This window comes from Patella vulgata, chromosome 2 (assembly GCF_932274485.2).
Source record: "Patella vulgata chromosome 2, xgPatVulg1.2, whole genome shotgun sequence".
NCBI lineage: Eukaryota > Metazoa > Mollusca > Gastropoda > Patellidae > Patella > Patella vulgata.
In genome coordinates this window covers 26,449,436-26,466,985 of record NC_065880.2, presented here as the reverse complement: position 1 = coordinate 26,466,985, position 17,550 = coordinate 26,449,436, and the positions used below count along the sequence as shown (strand labels likewise).

The following is a 17,550-nucleotide window of genomic DNA, read 5'->3' as shown; positions in this document are numbered from 1 at the left end:
TTTGGTACATTCAGCTAAATCGATTTCTGGTGATATTCAGGCAAAAATAGAGAAATTTGGGCACCCAATCATGTGCTCCCTTAAAATCTAATAGTTCTCTATATATCTGTGATTATATCTATGATATGATTATCTAGGAATGTCTAGGATTTGAATACAGAACTTCATTTCTTTTCATGTCTAGTTCTTATTTTTCTGGAGTAGCAAGAACAAGAAAAGTGCTGCCTAACTGATCATTCAGATGGACGGAAAACGGAGGTAAATTTTTCTTGTTGGACCTTTTTACCGAAAATAAAGAGGCACAACTCTTGGCATCATTTAAGCAGAAGGATTCTGACCACAATAAAGAAATGTGTCAAAAAAGTATTCAAAATCCGTACGTAATAAAAATACATGCACCTTGCTGTTTTTCACAGGTAGATAGAAAAACTCTTCTGTATGGCTAACCTTTTCTCCTTAGTATAGCTCATGTGACCATGGTAAATATGAATACACGATTTACTATAAGTTTTATTAATTGATACATATAAGTACAGAATTTGACAAATTTCATCTTTGATTTATTATTAAAAAATTCTTAATGAAATAGCAAAATTTTTCTGCTTAGACCGGGCTAATGAAGACAGGTAATTTTTTTTAGACATTACTGTTGCTGTCTTGAAAAATGAACACCATTTATAAAAGCTGCCTTTACAGTTAAAAATATTTCTAAATTTGAAACTTTACCAAAAACACATAGTTTTCACCAGGACTCTCACATTATAAGAAAACAAATTCTTTGATTTGGGTAAAAAATAAACCAGCGGTTGCCAGGCAAGATACGCCCACATTTTGCAAGAGATGGACAAAGAAAACGCTAAAAAAATAAAATCGAATTTTTTGGTACAATCAGGGGTCATAACCAAAAAAAGTTTCCAGTCAGATATGCACGAATACCGAAAGGAACCAAGATCTTTTGGAAATGAACATATATTTTAAGTTTCATCAAGATCAGATAAAAACTGTCACCTGTAGAGTATCCACAAACAAAATGTGAACGAACAGACAGGGGCGATGACAATATACTTCCACATGAAAATATGGGCGTATAAAAATCAATTTTGTTACACATTATTCGATTTGACGCTTTATTTTTACCGAAATCAAAGATTTTTTTTGTCTTAAAGCCGCTGATCGTCTTTTTATTATTGATCAATTAATCAAGCAAACAAATCCAAAATATCAACGGTAGATAATCTTCTGGCTTGAATAAAATTGGATTAAATAGAGGCCCATCAAAAGATTATACCCAATACTTATAGGTGACACTGGCTAGTTTAAATCATCAGCAGAGGATGCTAAACTGTGTGAAATTTTTAATTCACCATATCTTTGTAAATACTGACAGGAATTGAACCAGTTTTTGAGAGATATTCCTTTTACATATTCAACTATTAAAGATTCTACTTTCACAATATAGTAGCAGACAATCAGTGACTTTAGTGGTTTTATTAGAGTTGTCTTTATCAGGTTTCAGGTGTATGATATATCAGCTAACATTATTATCTACTGGGTCTTTGGTAGGAAAAATTAATTTTTCTATTTGTTCTTCTCGTAATGTCAAATGAGGTCCCACTTGGTTCATGTCTGTGATTACATTGATTGGGGCCTGGAATAGAAATTAAAATAAATTAAAGATGCATTATGTAAGAGCTAAATCTGCCTATTGCAGGTCTTTGTTTTAGCTTTAAATATTATATAAACTATTATTTAGACATTTATTCACATGACAAGCCTATAATCAACTCTCTGGACCATTAAATGTATTAAAAACACTTGCCGGATTAAAAAATTTATTGACAAAATGGCTAATCGAGACTTCGTCTCCATTGTCTAGTACCACTGCTATGATAATAAACAATCTACTCTACAAATGAAACACCTAAGACTTCACTCAGAAAAAAGTAAACTAAATGAAATATTCAATATATATGTATTTCTTTTTCATTATCTATTTTTGAAATATTATAGAAAGAACAGACAGCTCTTTATCTAGATCATACATAATGCATCTTTAAAGTCTATGTGTGTCATTTTCATTTCTTCGGAAAATACAAAATTTTCCACTAGTTAATTAATGCTAAAAAGTAGTCAAATTCTGGAAGTTATTTTCAGAAATATTCTTCAATTTCCAACTACACAGAGATCTTTTATGTGCACTACCAATTTATACATTGAAAGTAAGTTTTTCATCTTTTTTGAACTACTGAGCTCTTAGTATGTTACCTTTATTTCTTTCATCTGTTTGTCTCTACTGCTATATTCTCTTAAAATATAATTATTCTCAATCTGTAATATAATAGACAGAAATCAGGTTTAAATCTTCCTATTGATACAGAGAAATCGGGTTTAACATTCACAATTACAAGACCACAGAAGAACCCAGATATTGCTTTAATGACAATTTGAGTATGACTGTAAATCATGTAATAGAGAAGATAACTCCGCTTGATTACTTAATTTCAACATAAAAGTCTGAAGGATTGAGACTAGTAACATAGCAATCTAATGAGTATTACTAGATCTGATTATACCAGTTGCTGTTTGATTCATTTAATATAATCCTTGTGCACAATAGTAATTTAACACAGAATACCGATAGACGATAATGCAATAGTTAGTTATATATCAATTGTGTTTTCGTTTTAGCTTTGATGTTGTACAATATTGTAAATGTATATTGCTGATGTCAGAAAAAATGAAAACAAAAATGTAATTTCAAGTTGCTTTAGTTACCTCGTAATAAATTCTCGTATCATTCACTCGAACTATGACATCATCAACTCTCATATAGAATCGCAATAATATAAAAAAACTGGAAGGCATCACTCTCTGAAAATATAAAATATAATATAAATCATAATACTTTAAGATGCATTATGTAAGATTCAGATAAAAAATGGCTGTTCTTGCTATCATAGATGAAAAATGAATATATTGAATATTTCAGTCAAATTAACTTTCTTTGAGCCAAGTTATCAGGCTTTATAGTTTTCACAACTATAGTCTTGATTGTCAAGTTTCATTGTTACGATAATAAACAAAGTCTTGTCTTGATGATTGATTTTTAAATTCAGTTATTAAATGACGATCTTGTTTTAATACACTGACTTTAATTAAAGGTGACCATCTGATGTTCCAGAAAGTTGATTATTGGCTTCAATGTGAATAAATGTCTAAATTAATAGTTTATAAAATATTTGTGGCCAAAAGAAAGATCTACAATAGGCTGATTTATACCCCTGTCAGACTGGGGTAGCGTCCTTACTGCGCTGCTACCGCGATGGAAAATGGTCTCAGTGCGCGCCAAGATCGCCATAAGCCTTGTAAAAACGTGGTGGAAATGATAGATATCGTGCTGTGGTCTCCATGGTCGCCAATGATCGCTGAGTAGCAACGTTTGTTTTGAGCATAATCAAAACAAACGCCAAAGTTCTGCGATCTGACCCAGAAAGCTGGAGAACAAGGTTTTTTTTAAGATTGTAATTTTTGGGACATTTTCTGGCATTGTGTTGACATTTGCTGGCGACCTTATGCATTTTCTGGTCGCCATAAGGTCGCAGCAGCACAGTAAGGACCCAATCCTGGTCCGACGGGGGCATTAGCTGTTACATAGTGCATCTCTAAATTCCCAGTCAACTTCAAGATTTAAAACCACTGATTGTCATTTCTAGGTTTTGGACAATATCTAATTTTTCACAACGAAATCCATGCATAAATGTACTCATATTGATTAACATTTAAGAAAACAAAACCAAAATATCAACAGAAGATAATCTCTCAGCTTGGAACCAACTGGATTAAAAAAAAGGCTCATCAAAAGATTTTATATAACACTTATAGCTTGCGCTGGCTATATTATCTGCAAAGTGCGCCGAATGTTGCAGAGTTTTTAATTAATCATATCTTTGTAAATACTGAATGGAATTGAACCATTTTTGGACTGATATTCCACTCCCCCAATACTGAAAGGGATTCAAAATCTGTCACAAAACATTCAGAAGTGTTAACAAATAATTAGTAAAACATTAATAGTAATTATTATTATAAAATCTTCAGCTATCTAAGTTTATTGTCCCTTTCTAGAAACAAAGCACCTGTATTAGTTTCTTTTGCAAGTAAAATATCTAATATTCTTTTAGAGTAGCATAATTTAGATGGTTTATCATACCATGGCTGGAGAGAGGCAGATTATTATAAAAACAAACTAGGTGAATTTAGTATGCACAAGTTTTTTTATTTTGACAGTAAGTTAAACTTATCATGAGTAACATTTAATTCTTAAAATGTTCAAAGTCTTATAACTATTTATAAAGAACTAGTAATAAACAGTTACCCTGAACCTTTGTTATTATCTAGGTGTCAATTCTATTCTATAGGTAAATATTTGTTTTACCATAGACGGATGTTAGGAACACCACTGACGATCTCAAATATATCTATATATGTAGGGAAAGAATCGCATCATTTTATTTAAATCTGTAAATAATATGTCGGCACATTCCCTGTTATAATCTAGGTGCCCTTAATAATCTTTTGATAAAACTTATTACCAACAGACTGATATAACACCATTTTCTTATATATAAAACTTATTAGGCCTACCAACAGACTGATATAACACCATGTTTTGTATACAAAACTGATATATCTTATATATAAAACTGATATACCAACAGACTGATATAACACCATATCTTATATAAGATAGGTTGCCAGCCAACGAAACATACACCCACAGCAGCTAAGTCGTCCGGGAATTTAACAAGGGTTGTCACATATTTTTTTTCCTTTGTCAGAAATGAAAACATTTACAACACACTAAAATCTGATTACGAGTAACAACTCATTTGGCTTTTACTTCTGCCCTATTCTAACATTTAGCATACAAAACAAAACAATATCAATTTCAATAATCATCGGAAATCGTTGAAATTTGACAGGCTTCTTCATCTCATGACCTTAAACACTGTGTATAAATTTTAAGTCAATCGGATATTACCTTTAGCGTCTAGAGCTTCGAAAAGATATTTCAAAATGATCAAGGGCCATAACTCTGACAGTAATTATTGGAAATAGTTGAAAATCATTAGGTTTCTTCGTCGCATGACCTTAAACACTGTGTATAAATTTAAAATCAATGGGATATTAACTTTGGCCTATAGAGTATGCACAAGCAATTGGACGCTGGCCAGACGTACGGGGGCAACAATAATATATGACCACATTTCAATGTGGCCGTATAATAAAACTTATACCCAACACTGATATAACATCATATCTTATATATAAACTTTATTACCAACACTGATATAACACCATATCATATATATAAAACTTAATAACAACAGACTGAAATAACACTATATTTCATATATAAAACTTATTACCTACAGACTGATATAACACCATATTTTAATTTAATTTTATATTTAAAACTTATTACCAACAGACTGATATAACACCATATTTTATATATAAAACTTATTACCAACACTGATATAACACCATAATTTATATTTAAAACTTATTACCTACAAACTGATATAACACCATAATTTATATTTAAAACTTATTACCTACAAACTGATATAACACCATAATTTATATATAAAACTTATTACCAACATTGATATAAAACCATAATTTATGTTTAAAACTTATTACCTACAAACTGATATAACACCATATTTTATATTTAAAACTTATTACCAACACTGATATAACACCATATTTTATATTTAAAACTATGCTCACACAAAATTTGAAGAAAATCCACTAAAAAAACAAACTATACTCTTCAAAAAAAGTAGGGGATATTCAGAAACAATACAAAACTGCGGAAATGCACTGCTGTTTTTATTAGAGGTAAACAGTGTACGTTAATAACAGGCCAATTGCCTACACATGAACATAAACAGTTCATATGGGCAGCTTATTTGATGGCCCCATTTCACTCGCAAAGAGATACACTGTGAAAAGTGAAAATGAGTAATTGCTCGATCAATCCTCAGATATTCAGCAATTCGTCGTGGCATGCTCCTAATCAACCGTCCAATCACAATTTGGGGCAATCTGACCCACTCCTCTTGCAGTGGCACGGCCAATTCTTGCATTGTTCTCGGTTGATGTTGATGTCGACGAAACATCTCCCGATCAAATTAAACGTAACACAGTAAAGCAAAGATACGCTAACCAGTAAATCTTATGCAAGAACCGAAAGGAAAGCAAACATGGATAGGATAAACCAGCAAGCGTCAGTTTTCATCAACCCTTAATTGAAGTTTCAAATTTGACAATGAACCCCTCCCACTTGTATGGCGCTATTGCGTGTCGCACATGCAGCTCAGTGGTTCTGTTGGGGCGATAAGTTCTTCATCTGTGAACATACTCTCAAAGCATGTCAAGTGTCCATGACTATTTATCATATCACAACCTGCATAGGTATTTGCATTTCAATATCCCCTACTTTTTTTCAAAAGTATAGATGAGATGACAGTTACTTTCCCCTAATTTTGTATGCACAACTTCATTGTCCCTTTTCACTCAATTAAACTTATCATGAGAAATGATCGATACTGAAATGTCAAAAGCAAGACAAACTGTTTATAAATAGCTAGTTATAAACAGCTACGATGATCCCTTGTTATTATCTAGGTGTACAATCTAATCTGAAGGTAAATATCTATTACCATAGACAAATGTAATGAACACCATTGACGATTGCATGTAAGAAAAGAGTCCCAGCATTTAATTTAAATCTGTAAATAATATGTCAACACATTCCCTCTTATAATCTGTATAAAACTTATTACCAACAGACTGAAATAACACCACATCTTATATATAATACTTACCAACCCTGATATAACACCATATCTTATATATAAAACTTATTACCAATAGACTGCAATAACACCATATCTCATATATAAAACTTATTACCAACACTGATATAACACCATATTTTATATTTAAAACTTATTACCTGCAGACTGATATAACACCATATTTGTTTTAAACCCTTTGATGCATTACTTCAATCAATGATTATGAAAAGATCCACACTTTCATAAAAGCTATGAAAATATTATAATTTGATCTTTTCTTGTCATTTTTTGAAAGACAGGAAACAACTACTCTATAGCAGAAACAGACTGATATAACACCATATTTGTCTTAAATCTTAAACCCTACAGAGCATAAATTTTTATGTAGTTTGTGAATTAGTGATTGTGAAAACCCCTTTTTTCCTTATTAGTTTGACATATTTTCCAAAAATACAAATGAAGTTCAGTGTCTTTAAACATGAAAACATTTCTTACCATAACTTAATATTCTACACTTTAACATAGGATTCATCTTCTCATGACCACAATGATCACACCAAATTTGAAGAAAATCTATTAAAAAAATCAAACTAGATGACAGTTACTTTCCCCTAATTTTGTATGCACAACTTCATTCGCCCTTTTCACTCAATTCAACTTATCATGAGAAATGATCGATACTGAAATGTCAAAAGCAACACAAACTGTTTATAAAGAGCTAGTTATAAACAAATACCCTGATACTTTGTTATTTTCTAGGTGTACAATCTAATCTGCAGGTAAATATTTATTACCATAGACGAATCTTATGAACACCATTGACGATTGCATGTAGGGAAAGAGTCCCAGCATTTTATCTAAATCTGTAAATAATATGTCAGCACATTCCCAGTTATAATCTAGGTGCCCATAATAATCTGTAGATAAAACTAATTACCAACAGACTGATATAACACCATATTTATACACAAAACATATTACCGACACACTGATATATAACACCATATCTTATATACAGAACATATTACCAACACAATGATATATAACACCACATCTTATATATAAAACTTATAACCAACACTGATATAACACCATATCTTATATATAAACCTTTTTACCAACACTGATGATATAACACCATATCATATATATAACTGATATAACTTATTACCAACTGAGTGCTAAAACACCATATCTTATATATTCATAAAACTTATTACCAACAGACTGATATAGCACCAGTCACCATTGTCTTAAACTCTTAACAGCAGAAACTGACTTATATAACATTTTTTTAAATTCCTTAAGACTGCAACAACGTGAAAGTGGAATCTCCAAAAGGAATATCTGTTCAAAACTATTTCAATTCTGTTCAATATTCACAAAAATATGATTGATTGAAAATTTTGCAATATTTGGCAATCTTAAACCGTTTGATTCCCATCCTCGGTTACCCAGTGTACTCATTCCGTTCTACTCCACTATACCCTGGGTTAATCTATGGGGGAGACATGTTTTCAAGTTAACCGCCCTTGATGATTGTGCTATTTTCATCGACCAATCCCATAAATTTTATTCGAAAAGGAAGTTGGCAAAGGTAAGTAACTCTCATCGGACAATGTTAGGAGTTGGCCTATTCTAAATGTGTAATTATTAACAACAAATTATATATTATGTTAATGAAGACCAGATGTTCATTTCATAATGTAGGGTCATTAGTTTTATTTAGAATCCTTCGTTCGTTCCTGGAATTTTATGTACATGTGATATCGTCATATTGTAGACAAGTTATTGTGAATCAAATTGCCAAGTATAAGTTCAATAATAATAAACATAACAGAATGAAACATTTCAGACAAAGAGCGAATAGTAATAATAATGACAAAAGTCAAACATATAGATGTTATACATATTTGAAATCAACAACACATACTACAGATTTTGATAATACAATTAAATATAAATAATTTATAAATATACATTATTTAAATAAATCATTCAGTAAATGGGTATGAATATGGTTATCTACCCTTATAAAAACGAAGGCAAAACGATTGGTTTGTAAACTGTTTTCTGATTGGTTCGTAGACTGTAGCTACATTCTAGGCCAGGGCAGATAATTTAAAATCGTGGAAACCCTATGGATTAACCCAGGGTATTGTGGAGTAGAATGGAATGAGTACACTGGGTAACCGAGGATGTTTGATTCCTACCATTGATATTTTGGTTTTGTTTTCTTAATTAAATGTTAATTAAACATGCATTATGCCAGAGCTAAATCTGCCTTAACTTATCCAAACCATAAGCAACTCTCGATACCATAGCTAGCCTGCGATATTTAGCGGATAGAAATACATTTTTTGAAAAATAACTAAATGTAAATAATCGAGACTTTGTTTTTTTTATTGTACCGGCTTTAGTAATGATGATTAAGGCTAGCCTAAAATTCAAAAGCTAATATCTCGGTTCAGAGTGGAGCAATTTGACTAAAATTTTCAGCATATTCTATTTCGGCTATCTATTTTTTAACTATTTTAGCGAGAACTGTCAACTCTTTATCTAATCTCCCATAATGCCCCTTTAATCAATTTGAGTACATCTTAGTATTTGTGAAAAATATTGCACAATTGTATTTGAATAATTTGCTTCCGCATGGGGGTTTTGGGACAAAACTCATGAGGTTGGACTGGTGTCCCTCTTCCTGGTCATTAAAGATACAGATTGAAACCACACCAGTTGACTTAGGACACAGACCTTATGATCTAAAGCACACGCAATCGAGCACTCTGGCCATCCCCCTTTAAAAATGAAAACAATTATTAAGATAACTTAACTTACTATTTTACAGTTTAACATAGAACTACCATTATCAGATAATTCATCTTCAAATAACAAAAAATCATCATAAAACATGATCTGGTCTCTTCTCTTTAACTTTTCTAAATCTATTCTCTCTGTTGTCGATTCCATCTGTATGATAAAACAATTTATAATTTTAATCATTTTATAAAAGTTCTCCATGAAGATTGTCTAATCACTATTTATAAGCAGCCCCCCAAGGGGTGGCCCAAAGATGACCTTTAAGAACAGGGCCCTGTTTCACGAAATTTTAACTAAGATAAAATCCAACTTTTAGTAATTTGATTGGATAATATACTATTCAAAAAAAGTAGGGGATATTTGATTTTTAAGTGTTATTAAAGTCACCTAATGAAACTGACGAAGAAACAAATGACAAAATGAAATGAAGTTCACATTCATCGATTTATTCCAAATGATCGTTAGACTAAGTAAGGCACAGACTGACCATTATAAGGGTAAAATGATACCCGGGGTCAAACAGCAAAGTTACCACAGCATCACAACCAAGTCAGTAACGGGTAAATCCTCCTCTGTTTGCCAAACAAGCATTGATCCGACGTGGCATACTCCTAATGAGACGTCTAAGGTCATTTTGGTCCAGATTGTCCCATTCCTGTTGCAACGCAGCAGCAAGTTCTTGGACATTGGCAGGACGTTGTTGACGTTGACGTAACCTCTGTCCAAGCATGTCCCAGACATGCTCGATGGGGGAGAGGTCGGGACTCAGTGCTGGCCAAGGTAATGTGGTGATGTTCTGTTGTTGGAGGTAACCTGTAACGATCCTGGCCCTGTGACATCTTGCGTTGTCATCCTGGAAGATGAAACGGCGGCCATGACGTCGTGCGAACGGCACAACATGGACTGCCAAGATGTTGTCCCGGTAGTACTGGCCTGTAACACGCCCTGCAACATCATGTAAAGCCGTTCTTCCAGCAACAGTGATGCCTCCCCACACCATAACAGAACCACCCCCAAATCGATCATGTCTGATGACGTTAACGTCTTGGAAGCGCTCGTTTCGACGACGCCACACCCTCCTACGTCTGTCCAAAAAATCAACAGTGAACCTTGACTCATCTGAAAACATCACATTGCTCCAGCGTCGATTATCCCAGTGTTGACGATCCCTACACCAACGACGTCTTGCCTGAATGTGATGATCTCTCAAACAAGGGATCACGCGAGGACGTCGGGCGCGAAGGTGACCCCTATGCAGTCGATTCCGAATCGTCTGGCCACTCACTCTCACACCAGTGTCTGTTTGAAGACGAGCGCTGATCTGATTTGCTGTGATGACACGATTTCTCAAGGCCAAGGTACGGATAAATCGATCCTGGGCTTGAGTTGTCGCCCTTGATCGACCTGACCGTGGTCTGTCCTGTACAGATTGTGTATCACGGTATCTGGACCATAGCCTGCTTATGACAGACTGAGAAACATTCATCGTCCGCGCCACAACCGCCTGTGTTGTGCCGATCTGTAGCATGCCAAGGGCACGTAACCTTTCATTTTGGGTAAGCCGACGCATATCAAAATTTGTTTTCTGGTCACTAAAACAATTAAACTGATGTTTCCATCCTGGAATTCAATGCCACAATGACTGTAACATTCAAAGTCCGAGTCGTGCAAATCTTGGGTTGGACCCCCATGATGATCCCAAGCATCACCTGCATTCCATGCGGTAGCTATTGGTGCGTTTGGGCGTCACATGTAACTGGAAATGTTTCTTCTGTTAGGTTCTATAGTGACTTTTTTCGTAGTCATTTGCATATTTTAGTATTATGCCCCCAAAATCAAATATCCCCTACTTTTTTTGAATAGTATATTAGATTGATTTTAGTGCTTAGCCAATCAAAATTGAAGTATCTACTAAAATTTGGATTCTATCTTTAGTTAAAATTTTGTGAAACAGGGCCCTGGTAATACATGTCAACTTATAATGGATATGGCATTTGGGACTCAGCGGATGTTTAAAGCAGGTGGTCATTTAAAGGAGGCAAGTCGCTAATTTAATATCATCCACAGTCTTCGACATTGCAAACACAACTTATTGGTCAATTTAAATCAACATTGATGTTGTGATCTTACCGTGAAAAGATGGTCTTCTGACTGCAATATTTAAGACAAAATGAACATTTTTAAATTGGAACATGAATTGCGTGCCAGTGCCAGAATGCTTTCAAGCGGCATTTGTAATGACGGTAAAAACGATTGAATGTAAATTTGTTTATATACATTCATCTTACATTATATGCATTGCGACCCATTTTTAGTTGTCAAAGAATAGAGATTAGCTCCTTTAATAGAGACGACATGTAGGACCTGGTTAATTAACCCTTTGAACACAAGTAGACATGACATTGTAGTGACCATAGTCCAAGTGACTAGTTCTCTTTACAGTGTGTCACTTTTGGAATCATGAAATTTTGGAAATAAGACATCAAATTGTTCGCATAATTCAAAAGTCAAAATTATGCTCTATTCTAATGTAATGACTGTTGCCATTATTTCAGTGTAAATATTGTTGTTAATATTTTAATCTAAAGACTGTTGTAATTATTTTAATGTCAAAACTGATGCCATTATTTCAGTGTAAATACTGTTGTAATTATTTTAGTCTAAAGTCTGTTGTTATCATTTTAATTTAAAGACTGTAGTAACTATTTAGGTCTAAAGACAGTTGTTACTATTTTAATGTAAAGACTGTTGCTAATACATAATAAAAAGTTACTGTGTCTGGGTGATTAATTGTACATAAAAAAAATTACTTTTATATTTCCAAATACAGTGCCTTTATAATCTGTAGAAAACGTCCAATCAAATGGTTTTACTACATTTTTTATATGTTCACAATCAGACCTGTAACAAATAAAACTGAAAGTAAGCTGAAATTAAATGAAATGGGGTTTAACATTCTACTTTTCTAAACCAACTTTGCTAATGAAGAGAAGCAGTTTTGCTTAAAAAGAGCAGCAGTCGCAGTGAGTGCTATGAGGTAAAATTTTGCCAACTTTGTACTTTTCTGCACCAACTACACTAATGAAGATGGGCATACACCATGCAGTGAGCCATGAGGAACATTTTGCATAGGCAGTGGTGTGACTTGCCAGGCCATCCGTCCTGCACCATTGACAAGGGAAAACCATGCTGGAAAACCCAGAGAAACTTTCTCTGCCAATATGGATGGATGATGTGTGTGACGGCAATATATGAGCACATTTAAATTAAGGACATATCTTTAGTACAGTAATTATGTTGATGACATTAGATTGGTCATATGAATAAAGTGACATGCGTCTAACAAGGAGCTGTGTGGGATGCCTTAATGAATGTACTGCTTTTTATGTGTTTTGGAAAGCAGTTGATAGGCTATGGAAAGATGCACATTTTGGAACAGTTTCTAGGCTGTTTACTATGATAAGACATATGGACATTTATTGAGCTCTATCTAGACTCAAATTCATGTTGGCTATAGGGTGTACATTTAGGAGAAGTTTATAGACTCCCACACTTGTTGACTATAGAACTATGGGAGGTTGTCCATTCATGAAGCAGATTATAGTCCATGACACTTGTTGACTATATGAAGTTGGTGTATATTTGTTTTACCTCGCTTCTTGCCATGCTTTAGCACTAGCCACTTGTAAAGGATCATTATGAGCGTCAACTCCTTTTAAAGCATCTAAAGCATTAAATTCCACACCAAATCCATCTGTATGTTCTAACCGTAAAATATTTTCAGCAAAAACCATTTCCGGTACTTGAGGTAATTCTAAATCTTTATCAAACCTGAATAATACAAAATGAAAGTAACAGAGGTCATACAGATATATTTAACGAATCTAATCAAAGTCTATATTGAATAACATTTGACATAGTCTGCTCGATGTTATAAAGTTTTGAGTAGTCTAACAGATGCCCTATTGACAAGATGGTCTGTCATTGATCCAGTGCTTGAGGCTTTGATTGCATGCTTGTACTTGGATTCCAGGATTGTAAGTAACAAGGAGTAGGCTTTTTTCTGTTTCCTTCCACTGTCAACTTCTATGTGAATTATTGAAATAAATATATACCATAATGTAAACTTAACAATGACCTGGTTTGTATTGGTTGGATGTTTATTTCCATTTCTCTCTGTCGATTGTTTAAGATGAGACTTTATATCAGTATGGATTTGGATTACTATACCTCTCTCTTTCTGGTCCTTCTGATTTTAAGATGTGACTTTTAGTTGATGTTAATTGCCATGGACCAAACTCATACTTCTGAGTCACTGGGGATTTTAATGAAATGTTATTTCTGGTTAAGATGAGACTTTATATCAGTATGGATTTGGATTACTATACCTCTCTCTTTCTGGTCCTTCTGATTTTAAGATGTGACTTTTAGTTGATGTTAATTGCCATGGACCAAACTCATACTTCTGAGTCACTGGGGATTTTAATGGAATGTTATTTCTGTTAGCCATATTTTCAATTTAATTCTTAGTTTTTCTCGCCCTACTATCCTAATACCATTAAACCTAGTAACTGTATTGAAGTTTATAATTACATTTCTGAAAAATTAGAAAAATATTATAAATGTAACAGTGTAATATTGCACCTGCTTTCATTTATTCAATCCTGGAAATAAGGCACCTGTCACTGACTATCTCAGGCACAGATTCAGGCTTTGTCAGGCACAAAACCTCCGTTCTTTGTCATTTAGTCCGGCACTGATTTGTCTTCTTTATTGATATTATTAATACATGTCCAGGACTAAGTTGAAAACATCAGGTACTATTTCATTAGCGCCTGACATTTTGTCACGTACATCTAAAAGCGTTATTTCCAGGCCTGCATTTATTCATTGTCCGATATATCACATGATACAATTACTACCCCAGTCTCTAGGATACAGGTAAAGCCTGCTACCTCCCTTTATCCTTGAGCTCTTTAGAAAGAGTCCAAAGTTTTTCTGCACAAAAACCAAATACTTATATCCATTAATTAACAGCTAGTAAACTGGAATACATGTGTCTTATTCAAGGACACAGGAACTTTATGCACAATTCGGATACCGTAGAAATGAAAGGGTTAATCCAGAAAGTAGGATTGGTCCTTTCCCATTATGAGCATGCCACAATATCGCCTATAGACAATGAATTAGGACTATGAGTAAACTAAATGGATGTCCCCATCATCTCTCAATGTTGGCTTATAATGTCAGTTGGTACCGGTATAGCTAATTTTATAAAGAAATATGGTTCAGGACAAAAAGTGTGGGCAGTACTTCCCAAATACTCTTATGTATCGGTTAGGTTTGCAATGGGATTTAGTGAGGCCCCCCAAAATATCTCCAAATTAAATTCGGAACAAAATTACCTGTATGCCTACCCATTTCTCTCTCTTTTAATAGATTAAACGTTTCAAAAATGATTGTAGAAATGAAATAAAATAGGGTTTAGCGAAGTTAGCATCCTACTGTTCTGCTCTGACTAGGCTAATGAAGACGAGCATACACCATGCAGTGTATTATGAGGGAAATTTTGCTCAGACAGTGGTGCTACGGCCTACTCTTATATCGAATTCCAACTGCCAAAGGATCTTTTACATGCATGCCAAAGTGTAGGCTACACGGAACCTCAGTTTTTTGTCCCATCCGAAACAACTAGGTCATGCACCACTGACAAGGGTAAACCATGCCGGAAAATCCTGAGGAACTTTATCGGCCAGCACTGGGATCGAACCCACTACCTCCAAGCTAGCGAGCCAGCATCTTACTCCCTTTGCCACTGTGGATCCATCAAAAATGAATGTTAACAACAAGCACATTATATATTATATATCATTGTGATTGATAATAGCTAAAATCATTAGGCCCTATTGAAATATCGCTAAATTGTATTCCATAAAGAAATGAAATGGGGATTAACGTTCTACTGTTTTGCTCCGAACTGGGAGCAAGACGGGCATACACCATACAGTGTGCTATGAGGGAAATTTTGCCCGGACAGCGGCACTACTCTTAGCTATATTGAATTCCAACTTCCAAGGGATCTTTTACATGCACGCCAATGTGTACATGGGACCTCGGTTTTTCGTCCCATCCGAACGACTAGACAGCTTTCCTTGTATTCCATAAAAGAGTTGTGTTTTATTTAAAGGAGCTAAGTCTCTAACTCAATATTATCCAAAATGTTCAACACTGAAAACACGATTTATTTGTCAAATTAAATCAACATTCATGTTGTGATCTTACCGGAAAAAGATGGGCTTTTGATATCCAATATTTAAGACAAAATAAACATTTTACCATTGGTACACGAATCGTGTACCATAATGCGCTTCAGCCCCAGATGTATCAAGAGACTCGAGGGATGAGGCTCGACACATTGCACCAAATCAAACGGCGTATGTAGACTGGAATAACCAGACGCTAGAAATTTGCACTTGCCAAACATAACTGATTTGAAATTGGAGTAAAAACGGAAACCATTGAATGTAAATCAGTTTATAATACATTCATATCACAGTATTATATGCGTTGCGACTCACTTTTGTCAATTTCTAGGTCCCAAATGTTAGCGATTTAGCTCCTTTAATATGAGTGTAACCAATACTGCATGCGACTCGAAAATAAACACTAAAATCTTTGCCTTTTGGCTTTGCTTGAGTTTTTTTTGTAATTTAAATTGTTGATCCTTTGTGATTAAATTTTGATTTTCAAATTAAGACCCGAGATTAAATATTTACCCACAAACATCTAAATAAAGTTCAAAGTTGAAGTCTGTATCAATATTAATATTGTAGAAAATAACAGTTTGTATAATTTGTATACTTACTTTAAAGACAAAATACATTATTTCACCGAAAACAAAATAAACAATTTTAGAGTTACCTTTCCTTTCATTGCAGTCTTGATTGTACCAGTGTACATATCTTCCGGCTTGTTAATCGAGTCGTGATGTAATAACAACAAAAGTGAAAGTAGCAATCCATTCGTTTGTTAAATTTATTGCACAATTCGTGGAAAATATATATTTTTCTAGAAAAGTGTACTAAATATCAGTCCATGGTGAAATAGTCTGTTGCATAAATTATGAGAGAAATATATTTCACAATACACCGAAAAGTAAATCTTCGTTATAAATACGTCCGGGAAGTTCTGCAAAATTTATATCTAAATTAATAACCAGACTCTACCACGATGATAATTTCTAGTGCTTAGGAAAAATTAGAAGAAAAGAGTTGCTTTTGAAGTTTTTTTGAAAGAAAATTTACCAGGTATGAAATCGATCGTAAGCTTGGATAGGCCTACTTTTTTTTTTTTTTATCATACAAGCATTTTGATTTTCCAAGAGCATTTAAAATTGCGCCGAATTTGTACTTTTCTGGTAGTTATAGTTATAAGTATAATGTTAGTTTAAAAAATGTTTTCGTTAATTTTATATGTATAATAATATGCTGTCTTTTTGCTATGTTACCGTATAATTTTTAAATCTACTTAACTTATAACTTTTGCTAATTCATTGAAGCTGAAATGAAGATTAAATACAATTTTTATTTTTTTTTTATTTCATATTCAACTGTTTCATTTCAGATATAAATTAATCAAAATGGCAAATGAAAAATACTCTACTGCTTTAAGAATGTGTAAAGAAACGACAACGATCGAAACCATAATTGACTTAACGAAACATGAACATCCGCAAGTCAGAAAGAGAGCTTTACGAGAGATGTGTCCATGCCGCGTTAAAAAGGACCATGAAGATTTCTGGAACCGAGTGTTTGAAATGATCCACGATGAAAATGCAGATGTTCGACAACAAGTTTTACAC

The 17,550-nt window shown here is 33.7% G+C and overlaps 1 protein-coding gene across 1 annotated transcript; it reads right to left on the bottom strand.

Moving 5' to 3' along the window:
* Positions 1 to 2,253: 2,253 nt before the first annotated feature.
* Positions 2,254 to 16,678, bottom strand: LOC126810463 (TIP41-like protein). The gene is given in 8 exon segments (XM_056099053.1): positions 2,254 to 2,328; positions 2,776 to 2,871; positions 9,708 to 9,839; positions 12,500 to 12,590; positions 13,341 to 13,520; positions 13,920 to 14,067; positions 14,070 to 14,286; positions 16,555 to 16,678. Coding segments are annotated over 7 exon segments (852 nt in total). The 5' UTR covers positions 14,200 to 14,286; positions 16,555 to 16,678.
* Positions 16,679 to 17,550: the final 872 nt, after the last annotated feature.